Genomic DNA, 12,521 nt, shown 5'->3' on the forward strand with positions numbered 1-12,521 from the left:
AATTTTGAGAGAATCGGTTAACAAATTAGCACTTTATTGGAAAACTTCTTAAAATCGGGCGAACATATATATGAGAGCTATATCTAAATCTAGACCGATTTAGACCAAACTTTATAGATATTGTGGTAGTTGTCGAGAAAAGCGTTGTACAGAGTTTTGGGAAGAGCGGATGCGCCATTTCCTATGTATATATGAGAGCTATATCTAAATCTGAACCAATTTTTATAAAATTCATCAGTAATATCGAAAGTCAGGGGAAAATCCTTCCTTCCAAACGAACCGACCAAATCGGTTAACATTGCATTATTACTGCAAATAGGACGAACATATATATGGGAGCTATATCTAAAGCTAAACCGATTTAAATTTCAATAGGCTTTGTCTCTAGCCCGAAAAACATGCATGTACCAAATTTAAAGATGATCGGATGAAAACTGCGACCTGTAGTCGTAGTTGTACACAGATTAACATGGACAAAGGGACAGATAGACAGACAGACGGACATAGCTAAATCGAATCAGAAAGTGATTCCGAGTCGATTTGTATGCTTATCAATGGGTCAATCTCTCTTCCTTCTGGGTGTTACAAACAAATGCACTAAGTCATAATACCCTGTACCACAGTAGTGGTGTTGGGTACACAAAGTTTATTGAAAGAAAATCAAAACAATCAGCAACCCACCAAACTATTACAGCCAAAAGTACACAAATCGCTATCACATAATTATTTTACAAAGAAAAAATAGTCTGCATGATTGAGATTCTAATCAAAGATTTTCAAATAAATGTTGACTTTTAGCCTATAAATATTGAAGAAGGCATACTTCATTTGGATCATATAATCGTTGGATGGAAATGGAATCAATCTTAACATTTCGGCATTCAAAATAAGGCCATCAATTATAACGTCATGCTGGAAATAAAACAAAATATAAACGTTGTCAACTAAAACGAACCAATGAATTAGGTTTTAGTATTTACATTGAAAGGGCATGTATGATTGACATTTGAATAAGGCTTTTGAATTTGGTAGACTATTTTCCAAAACATGTAGCGATTTGGATTTCTGACAAATTGGCAAAAATCAAGGGTATCATTGTACAAAAATGGTCTATACCCATTGCCCCTAACAAAGAGTTGAGCATTCACCTGCAAAATAGCCAAAAAAATTAGTGGCGAAAAGTGTTTACCACTGATTTGACCCAAATTTTAATTTCATTTAGCTTACCGTCATATTGGTGAGAGGCAATTGATGCATTTCAGCATAAAGATGAAAACTTACAGTGTCCCTTGCTCTGGCCTTTAGATAGCACTTTCTGAAGGTAACAAAGGATTTGTCCAATTCCTCACATTTTAGATTTATAAATTTAACTTTTAACGTTTCACTCAGAACAGAGAAATAGAATATCATGATCATTATGACTATGACAAAATTGTGAAATTCTTTATGTAACGCCATTTTGAAATGCTTCGGAAAATCTGCTGTTTTGAAACTTTAAAACAAAACTATTCCACGCTAATGCTTAACTTCGAATATTTAAAAACTCCAAAGCAATTAAACATAGATTTATGGCGGATATTACAAAAATAAATTCAATTTAAGTGCTTGTGATATACATATAATCAATGTGTACTTAATTATTTTAAATTGAAGGCTTTTTAATGATTGCATTGCAAAAATTTAAAACCAAACGATTAAAAAGATACTTAGTTCGATCGGACCGAATTTTGGTTATACACCACCATTGATAAGGCATATAATCGGCACAAAATACTTTTTTTTCACATGGAAACTCATTTCATCACACAGAAAACATATTGACTTAAATTTGACATGGTTTTGTCTAGTAAAAATATTTGTAAACAAGTAAGAGCGTGCTAAGTTCGGCCGGGCCGAATCTTATATACCCTCCACCATGGACCGCATTTGTCGAGTTCTATGCGCGGTATCTCTATTTAGGCAAACAAGGAATATTGAATAAGAACTGTTATGCTATAGGAGCTATATCATGTTATAGTCCGATTCGGACCGTAAATTAATGCTGAACATTGTAGAAGTTATTGTGCAATATTTCAGTTCATTCATGTAAGAATTGCGCCTTGTAGGGGCTCAAGAAGCAAAATCGGGAGCTAGATTTATACGGGAGCTGTATCAAGCTATTGATCGATTCAGACCATATTAGATACGTATATTGAAGGTCATGGGAGAAGCCGTTGTACAAAATTTCTGCCAAATCGGATGAGAATTGCGCCCTCTAGAGCCTCAAGAAGTCAAGACCCAAGATCGGTTTATATGACAGCTATACCAGAATATAAACCGATTTGAATCATACTTAACACAGTTATTAGAAGTGATACCAAAACACTATGTGCAAAATTGCAGTCACATCGGACGAGAATTGCGCCCTCCAGAGGCTCAAGAAGTCAAGACCCAAGATCGGTTTATATGACAGCTATATCAAAACAAGGACCGATTTGTACCATACTAAGCGCAGTTGTTTGAAGTGATACCAAAACACCACGTGTAAAGTTTCAGTCAAATCGGAAGAGAATTGCGCCTTCTAGAGGTTCAAGAAGTCAAGACCCAAGATCGGTTTATATGGCAGTTATTGGGTTGCCCAAAAAGTAATTGCGCATTTTTTAAAAGAAAGTAAATGCATTTTTAATAAAACTTAGAATGAACTTTAATCAAATATACTTTTTTTACACTTTTTTTCTAAAGCAAGCTAAAAGCAACAGCTGATAACTGACAGAAGAAAAAATGCAATTACAGAGTCACAAGCTGTGAAAAAATTTGTCAACGCCGACTATATGAAAAATCCGCAATTACTTTTTGGGCAACCCAATATATCAAAACAAGGACCGATTTGTACCATACTAAGCACAGTTGTTTGAAGTGATACCAAAACACCACGTGTAAAGTTTCAGTCATATCGGACAAGAATATCGCCCTCTAGAGGTTCAAGAAGTCAAGACCCAAGATCGTTTTATATGGCAGCTATATCAAAACAAAGACCAATTTAAACCATACTAAGCGCAGTTCTTTGAAGTGATACCAAAACACCAAGTGTAAAGCTTTAGTCAAATCGGACGAGAATTGTGCCCTCTAGAGGTTCAAGAAGTCAAGACCCAAGATCGGTTTATATGGCAGTTATATGAAAACATGGACCGATTGGGCCCATTTACAATCCCAACCGACCTTAGTGTAGGTCGGTTGGGATTGTAAATGGTAAAGTAAGTAAGTAAAAAGTATTTGTTCAAAACTTCAAGCGGCTAGCTTTACTCCTTCGAAAGTTAGCGTGCTTTCGACAGACAGACAGACGGACGGACGGACATGGCTAGATCGATTTAAAATGACATGACGATCAAGAATATATATACTTTATGGGGTCTCAGACGCATATTTCGAGGTGTTACAAACAGAATGACGAAATTAGTATACCCCCATCTTATGGTGGAGGGTATAAAAAGTGATAGATTGTTTTTTATACCCACCACCGTAGGATGGAGGGTATATTCATTTTGTCATTCCGTTTACAACACATCGAAATATCCATTTCCCACCCTGTAATATATATATATATTCTTGATCAGCGAAAAATCTGAGACGATCTAGCCATGTCCGTCCGTCTGTCCGTCCGTCCGCCTGTCTGTTGAAATCACGCTACAGTCTTTAAAAATAGTGATATTGAGCTGAAACTTTGCACAGATTCTTTTTTTGTTCATTAGCAGGTTAAGTTCGAAAATGGGCTATATTGGACTATATCTTAATATAGACCCCATATAGACCGATCCGCCGATTTAGGGTCTTAGGCCCATAAAAGCCACATTTATTATCCGATTTTGCTGAAATTTGGGACAGTGAGTTGTGTTAGGCCACTCGACATTTTTCTTCAATTTCGCCCAGATCGGTCCAGATTTGGATATAGCTGCCGTATAGACCGATCCGCCGATTTAGGGTCTTAGGCCCATAAAAGCCACATTTTTTATCCGATTTTGCTGAAATTTGGGACAGTGAGTTATGTTAGGCCACTCGACATTTTTCTTCAATTTCGCTCAGATCGGTCCAGATTTGGATATAGCTGCCGTATAGACCGATCTCTCGATTTAAGGTGCAATTATTGTCGGATGTCGCCGAAATTTGGGACAGTGAGTTGTGTTGGGCCCTTCGACATCCTTCTTCAATTTGGCCCAGATCGGTCCAGATTTGGATATAGCTGCCATATAGACCGATCTCTTGATTTAAGGTTTTGGGGCCATAAAAGACGCATTTATTGTCCGATTTCGCCGAAATTTGGGACAATGAGTTGTGTTAGGCTCTTCGACATTTTTCTGCAACTTGGCTCAAATCGGTCTTTATTTGGATATTGCTGCCATATACACCGATATATCGATTTAAAGTCTTGATCCCATAAAAGGCGCATTTATAATCCGATTTCACTGAAATTTGACATAGTGACTTTTGTCAGGCTTTTCGACATCCGTGTCGTATATGGTTCAGATCGGTTTATATTTAGATATAGCTACTAAAACAAATCAATATTTTGTTATACACAATTGAACAATGACTTGTATTTATTAGTATTTGGTCCAAATCGAAACATATTTCGATATAGCAGCTATGGGGCATAAGGTATGCATTTTTCATCGGATTTTGAGGAAAGGTGGTTTACATATAAACCCGAGTCGATGGGTATCCAAAGTTCGGCCCGGCCGAACTTAACGCCTTTTTACTTGTTTGCATTGAAATTCTATTTTGCATTGAGACATTACATGTGATTAGTAAATATAATTAGTTCTTTGTTTTTAATAAAAAAGACAAAATATTTTAATATAATACATTTCATTTTGTATCCGCAGTTAATCAAGTTAAGTAAAAAATTATTAATTTTTGGGAAAAATATCAGTTATTTACAATCGGCTTCATAGATAAAATACGAAAAGTAACACCGAAGGATCTACGTCAAGAATTCCGTGCTCTTCACAAAATTCTTAATTGTCTTCCAGTCGAAAGCCATACGATGACCTAATTCATCGTATGGCTTTGTGAAGAGCATGGAATTCCTGACGTAGATCCTTCGGGATTACTTATCGTATTTTATCTTTATGCCCATATCAGCATGGTGCGAATTATGGCCCGCTCCCTCTTTCTACCCTCTCTTTCGGAGGCCACCGTTGCGCAGAGGTTAGCATGTCTTCCTATGACGTTGAACGCATGTGTTCGAATTCTGGCAAGAACATCTGAAAAAATTTTCTCATGCTGAGGTATTGTCGGGTTCAAGGAGGCCCCTTTGAAACTTGAATCGGACAGCACTCATTGATAAGGCAGAAGTTTGTCCCCGTTCCTTTATGGAATGTTAATGAGCATATTTGCAGTAACCCTTTTTCAACCTAAACTTACCTAACCTAATAACTTCATTAACCAAGTCTTTTGCGTTATTAGGAAAGGTTCTTGGACCCACAATTCTTTAAGAATCCAAGATGAGGGACAAAATTTCAACAATATGTTCTCTATAGTAAAAAATTCGATAGAGAAAAAAATAGCATCGCAAGCTGATGAGGCCCCTGGCAAAGGTCGAAATCGCGATCCTTGCAGCCCGGCCCCAGTCCATTTAACACACCACAAGTGTTGAGACCATTTGAAGGGTTTTTGTTCTTTTGAAATAGAATCAAGAAATAAAACAAGTAAGGACGGGCTAAAGTCGGGCGAAACCGACCTTTTGATACCTTACATCAAATTGGGTATGCAGGCTAAGTCTTCAAAACTAAAATTTGCTTAAATTTGATATTTAGAATTTCGACCAAGGTTAGATTAGGTTTATGTGGCAGTCCGCCATCAGACTTACTTAGGCGTTTTCGTCCATTATGATACCACAGGAACAGAAGAAGGAAGATGCCTTCTAGTTCCTACCATTGAACCATCCAGATCGCTTTAAAGAGCCCAACAACTTGCGAATATTCACATCCGCTAAATCACACAGGTTCTCAAAGAAATGAGAACCTAAAATGGAACTCCTTCTGACTACTAGTGCGGGACACACACAGATGGTGTTCTATAGTCTCTTCTTCTTCGATGTCCTCACAGCAAAAGTCGTTGCTGGCAACCTTTAGTCTGTCAGCATGGTTTCCGATTAAACAGTGAACTGTCATGACGGACACAATGACTGAGACGTCTGTTCTAGCTAGTGACAGCAAAGCTGTGGACCTCTTCAAGTCTAGATTGGGCCACATTGGTTTGGAATGTTCACAGCCCCCTCTTTGGGACCATCTTCCATTCATTGCCCTTCGTGTCTGATCTTCAAAACATAGCTTACATGTCGCTAAAGGCATATCCACAGATTCCAGTTTTCCTGGAATGTGTAAGGTAGTTCCTGGTCTCGCAAGCTCGTCCGCTTTATAATTCTCTGGGATATCTCTATGGCCCCCAGAACAGGCAGTCCACTAGACCATAATACCATATAGCATTATAGGTCTGACAACTGCAGTATATACCCAATGCATGACGAGAGGTCTAAACTCCTCACGTTTGGCCAATGGCTCTCTTGCAGGTGTATAGGGTGAGAGTTTCCTTTCTTGCCCCTTCCAAAATGTTGGATTTAAAATTCAATTTCCTGACCCACTACCGAAGGATGGGGGTATATTTATTTACTAAGGCTCTAGAAGTAAAAATAGGAGCTTTATCCATAAAATTTTCTGTAAAGATAAAATTTCCATAAAATTTTCTCTAAAGATAAAATTTCCATGAAATTTTCTCTAAAGATAAAATTTCCATGAAATTTTCTCTTAAGATAAAATTTCCATGAAATTTTCTCTAAAGATAAAATTTCCATGAAGTTTTCTCTAAAGACAAAATTTTCATGAAACGTTTCTCCCCGTCTATCGGTTCAATGATAAGGGACCTCATTTTTATAGCTGAGTACGAACGGCGTGCCGCAGTTCTACACCTCTTTGGGGGAGGATTTTGCATGGCTTCTATGCTAAAGACCACCGCTGAACAAATTTTTGCTAATGTTCTCGACAGGATTCGAACGCAGTCGTACAGCGTCATAGGTGGCCATGCTAACTTCTGCCCTCTGGTGGCCTCCATCATAGGCTATTTGCCTCACTTAAAAAAAAGAAGCAGGACATTATTTTACAAAAACTCAAAATAACTTCCGTTTCTTTCGAAAAGAAAAACCAAAGTCACTCATTCACCGGATGCAATCATGACATTTACCATGTGAGAGGTTAATTGAGTTGCACTTGGCCAAACAAATTAATCCCATTTTAATCATCACTATCAGCCTCCTATCATCCCCATTGTTAAATGAACTTCAATTCTGCACAACAGACATTGCAAACTGAATGGCAAATGCTTGTAAAGTGCCCCTTCCTGCCGCATGCATTTGAGTGCATTCAATTTACGGATGTATTACTGCAATCATTGAGGTAAAACTCTGACTCTCATCGACCGCAACGAACAATATTGAGTGGTCAGATTGCGGTTAAATTTGAAGAAGACAATGATGATGCCGCTGTTCCTAAATGTTCATTCTTTCAACAGATGTACATTGTGAGAAATTATAGTTAGCAAACGCTGGGAAAGCATTCAGAAAGCAATTTTAGGTGAGGTTGTGTTAAGTTGAAGAAGTTCCAGTTCATGACACTATGGACTTACACCTAAGCCAGTAATCGGCTTGTTGTTCGCCTTAAATACCAAAAAGTACCACTTACGGAATCTATGTAAGGAATTCCATGATACCAGCAAAATCCTTAATCGTTCTCTATTATTACTTCTCCAAGTTGGCTGAAGTCTGCTGTTGTATCCGCACCTAAGTGCCGGAGTCTATTAGCCGCGAAAGCTACACGCAGAAAAATTATTCGTTTGACATAAAGGAAATTTTTGCCAAGTAAACTTTTTTTCTGAAAAACGTTCGACTTTGTTTAAGATGAAAGTACATGGTATTTGCGATAAATTCTTGCAAGAATTTGTGACAAATATACAGTTTTTTACCCTGGCAATATCTTTCATTCTTGATATTCAATTCAAACTAGAGCTGGCAAACTATCGATAATGGCAACATTCGATATTTTCGATAGTTTTAATAATAAATGTCGATAGTATCGATACTATCATTAATTTCCCATCACCTATATTTAAAACGGAAATAAGAAGTGAAAATCAGGAGATCGATTTATACAGAAGCAATATCAATGGACAGACCACATTAGTCCAATGTTATTGGGTTGCCCAACAAGTAATTGCGGATTTTTTTAAAAGAAAGTAAATGCATTTTTAATAATACTTAGAATGAACTTTAATCAAATATACTTTTTTACACTTTTTTCTAAAGCAAGCTAAAAGTAACAGCTGATAACTGACAGAAGAAAGAATGCAATTACAGAGTCACAAACTGTGAAAAAATTTGTCAACGCCGACTATATGAAAAATCCGCAATTACTTTTCGGGCAACCCAATAATAAAGACAATTGGAAGTCATGAGAGAAGTCATTGTACAAAATGTTAGTCTAATCGGTGGATCTTAAAGGATACATTCAGTGTCGGATTGCTTATTTTTTAAAAAAATAATTACTTTTGCGATAGTATCTATCGGAAAAATATCAATCGATATGCAGGCAAGAAATTGAATATCGATAGTGCCATCGATATTTTGCCAGCTCTAATTTAAACTATAACTTTTACGAATTATAAGCAGATCTCATTTTACTCTCTCTTAGAAATTCTTGTTGTGTTTTCTTGTACCTGGCAGCCATTTGTGTGTTGCTCTAATGATTTTTGTCATTGGACATAACAGCATTTTTGTGCCAAAACTTTAAAAATTTTCACTTTCCGAGTTTACCATCTACACTCGTGTGAGCTGCTCAATATACTGACTGCTCCTTGCTCAGTTGAAACAAAAAAAGGAAAAAAATATACCAGTGATGAGTACACAATCGCAGTATAATCGTGGCGACGATGGGAACCTGGAAGAAAGGAAAGAGGTTTCCGATCAAACACCTGAGACGACGCTTGAGGTCGAGTGCGAGGCACTGCTGCCAGCGGCACAGTCTGGACTGGCTGAACCCTAGTATTGCCGTCTGGCAGGTCATATTACACGGATGGATCTAAGCTAGGGGACAGAGTGGGCCTGGGGGTCTACATTGAGAACCCAAGGACTGAGATCTGTTTTGTACTGCCTGACCATAATACGGTCCTGCAGGCGGAGATCCGGTCGATCACGGAATGCGGGAGGTGGAGTGGTGCTAACGCGAGGACGTCGAGTGTGAACATCTTCACGGACAGTAAAATGACCATAAGGGCAATAACAACCAGGACGGTAAGGTCACGAACAGTCTTGCAGTGCAAGAAGAAGATTAACGCCTTCTCTGAGGATGGCAAAATCCGCAATCGTCGGCCCTTTCATTCCCCCTTACTCCGTTATGGCCCGGCACCCCCAGAGTAGGCGTTAATCGCTTCTTACACTGCAGACTGTTCATGACCTTACCGTCCTGGTTGTTATTGCCCTTATGGCCAGTTAACTGTCCGTAAAGGTGTTCACACTCGATGTCCTCGCATTAGCACCACACCACCTCTCTCATTTCATGATCGACCGGATTTCCGCCTGCAGGACCGTATTATATTAGGCAGTCCATAACAGATCTCAGTCCCTGGGTTCTCAATATAGAACCCCAGACCCACTCTATCCTCTAGCTTTGATCCATTTGTGTAACATGATCCACCAGGTGGTAATACTAGGGTTCCGCCAATACAAGACTGTGCCGTTATCAGTAGTGCCTCGCACTCGACCTCAAGGTTGATCTCAGGTATCCGTTCGGAAATCCCTTCCCTTCCTTCCAGGTTTCTTATCATCGCCTCGATTATACCGCGATGGTAGGAGCTGCTCCCATCGCCTTAAGTCTCATAGCCGCAGTGGCTGCCTCACACTTAATCTGTATGTCAATGGATCGGATATCTAGAATAGTCTCCAGAGCGCTAGTGGACGTGGTCCTCATTGCTCCGCCTATGCCAAGACAACATGTTCTCTGAAACTGTTGTATGGTCCTTATATTGCACTTTTTCTCCATAGCACTGCACCAAACTACTGAGGCGTATGAAAGTATTGGTCTAATCACGCTCCTATAGAGCCAGTGGACTATCCTCGGATTCAGGCCCCATTTCGAGCCTACGACCCGTCTACACAGTACCTAACATCTGTGAGCCTTCTCAGTACGCTACTGAATTAGACACTTCCAATTCAGTTTCCTGCCCAAGAACACACCTAAGTATTTGGTCTTGTCAGATATCGAAATCGTCTTATTGAGAAAACGTGGTGCGTCAAATTGGGTGACTTTCATCTTTCTCGTGAACAGGCAGATTTCAGTCTTCTCTGGGTTAACATTGAGACCCCTAGGTCTAGCCCAGTCAAGACCCTTTCGGCCCTTCTGCATAGCTGTTTCGGATCCTTACCCCTTAGAAGTATTATAACATCGTCTGCATAACAGACGGCTTCAAATCTTTCCTCAGTCAGCATCCGTAATAGGTCATTTATGGTTATCACCCATAGGAGTGGCGATGAAATGTCCCCTTGTTGCGTGCCTTGTGTCACTTTCTCCCTTACAGTTATGTCATGGGACACACAATTCACGTGTTCCTTGGCATATGGTTTATCCAGTCTCTAGGGACCGGGTACCCCCGGTACTGGTCTTAGGATTGGATCAGTATGCCGGTTCGCACATTGTTAAAAGCCCCCTCGATGTCAATGCATATGGCCAGTGTGTACGTTTTGGCATCGAAAGATTCTTCCATTAATAGACAGGGTTGTCGAGCGTGGTTAATGTGATAATTGTATCATAGATGCATTTTCGCAATTAATACGATTCAAATACAACGCACGGCCCTTGAAGCCATCACACCTTATATGGTTGAAGAGTCTTCGGACCAAAGAATAAATCTTTGGCTTTCTTTTTCCATTTCCAATCCCCGATTATTGAACTCGTCCCGAAAGAGAAACAAACAAAAATCATTGTTGCTGAAAAATGGCAAAACGATCAGCTTTCTATTTTGAAAGTTATAAAGGCTTTACAACTACAAATAAAATGCTGAAATAGTTTTAGCCAGGGGGTTGAGACCATACTGCACTAGTCTATAAGCTCAAATACTCACCCTTTCTCTTTAGTAGGAGAGACACAAGAGAATAAGTATTGGTCCAGTGCACGAATAATCGTTTGCGGCTTTCGAAGCGCTTTTGCAATTGAATTGAAATTTTTGGTTTTTCAACAAAAGGAAGGTCCTTTTACCGTAGACGAAGATGCTTTAGAGTTTACAATAAATAAAGTAAGTTACTTTCAATAAAACCACATTTATGGCTAACATTTGATATGTTGAAGCGAAACGTTAGACGGTTACAATAAAAGCAAAACTTTGTGATAAAAGTATTTTGTTTGTCATAAAAATTTCCCAAACGTTTAATTTTTTTGCATGTAGGCATTGAAATAAGAAATGTTCCAACATCTCAACATCTTCCCTGAAACTCCTCGATACTGTTCTCTCCATAGGATTTTTGTCCTTTTCTAACCCTTTCACTATTCCACAGTGTTATATGAGCACGAAACTTCTTTCGAGATTATCATATCAAATTTTTGTTCTGAGTGTAGTGAGTTTTTATAAGTGTGGCAGTCCCAGTTTTTTCTTACTTGCCAGCTGCAAGTAATAGCCTTGTGGAAATTGTAAACTATATACCTGTTCAGTTGATGACATCCATGGCATGAAAGTGCGGATATATTGACGAACAAGTCTCAAACACAAATCTGGTCATGATGATGATGGTGATGGAGTGGTGATGCAATCAAGTGGACTTCCCCTTGCCATTGTTTTATTTGCACCAAATAGTAACCTTGCTCTGTCTTGCCTTACCTCCGGCCATAAGCATGTCGCTGTTGAAAGGGATGTTTATATTTTAAGCAACTAATGGTTGTGAAATCTGTCTCTGTTGCGAAAACATTGGATAAACTTTAAAAATGCATGGCACCACTATGGTAGAGTGCAGCGAGTAGATAGTGATACGTTCGTGGTTCATGAGGATGGTGTTCCTTTAATAGGAAGCCATAAACCGAATCAAAATCAAAAAAGTGACTTATGCAAGACCAGTTAAAAATGTTTGTTCTAAGAGCTCAAGAAGTGAATTCACACAAAATCTTTTGCAATTCCAAACGACCTACATCGATAACAGCCAGTAAGGAAAGGCAAAAGTCGGGCGGAGCCGCTATATAATACCCTACATCGATATATAATACCCATCGAGTTTACGTACTACTTTTAATACATAGCACCTATGTCGAAATGTAATCGGACTTTGCCCACCTTGCAAGATTTTCTTACGATAGGACCTAAATTGTGGCCACTACAACCTGCAAGTTATATCTAATTCTGAAATGCTTTTGTTAAAATGTTTTATACATACTGAGACTGCAAAATTAACCAAAATTGTGGCTTTTATAGCCTAAAAAGGCCATTTCGGATGAAAGATTTTATGGGAGCTACAT

The 12,521-nt window shown here is 38.8% G+C and overlaps 1 protein-coding gene across 1 annotated transcript; it reads right to left on the minus strand.

Annotated features, from left to right (window-relative positions):
• Window positions 1-602: 602 nt before the first annotated feature.
• Window positions 603-1,416, minus strand: LOC106095775 (uncharacterized). Its single transcript, XM_013263100.2, has 3 exons — window positions 1,228-1,416; window positions 981-1,148; window positions 603-912 (listed from the first exon to the last, which is right to left on the minus strand). Exons 1-3 carry the CDS (start codon window positions 1,414-1,416, stop codon window positions 763-765), a joined length of 507 nt encoding a protein of 168 aa, XP_013118554.2. The 3' UTR covers window positions 603-762.
• Window positions 1,417-12,521: the final 11,105 nt, after the last annotated feature.

Source organism: Stomoxys calcitrans, chromosome 2 (genome assembly GCF_963082655.1).
Source record: "Stomoxys calcitrans chromosome 2, idStoCalc2.1, whole genome shotgun sequence".
Classification (NCBI taxonomy): Eukaryota; Metazoa; Arthropoda; class Insecta; order Diptera; family Muscidae; genus Stomoxys; species Stomoxys calcitrans.

Coding starts and splice junctions, on each gene's coding strand:
- LOC106095775 (XM_013263100.2), bottom strand. CDS start 1,416: ATGATCATGATATTCTATTTCTCTGTTCTGAGTGAAACGTTAAAAGTT. Junction 1,149..1,227: donor TGCCTCTCACCAATATGACG/GTAAGCTAAATG, acceptor GCTATTTTGCAG/GTGAATGCTCAACTCTTTGT. Junction 913..980: donor ATCATACATGCCCTTTCAAT/GTAAATACTAAA, acceptor TTTTATTTCCAG/CATGACGTTATAATTGATGG.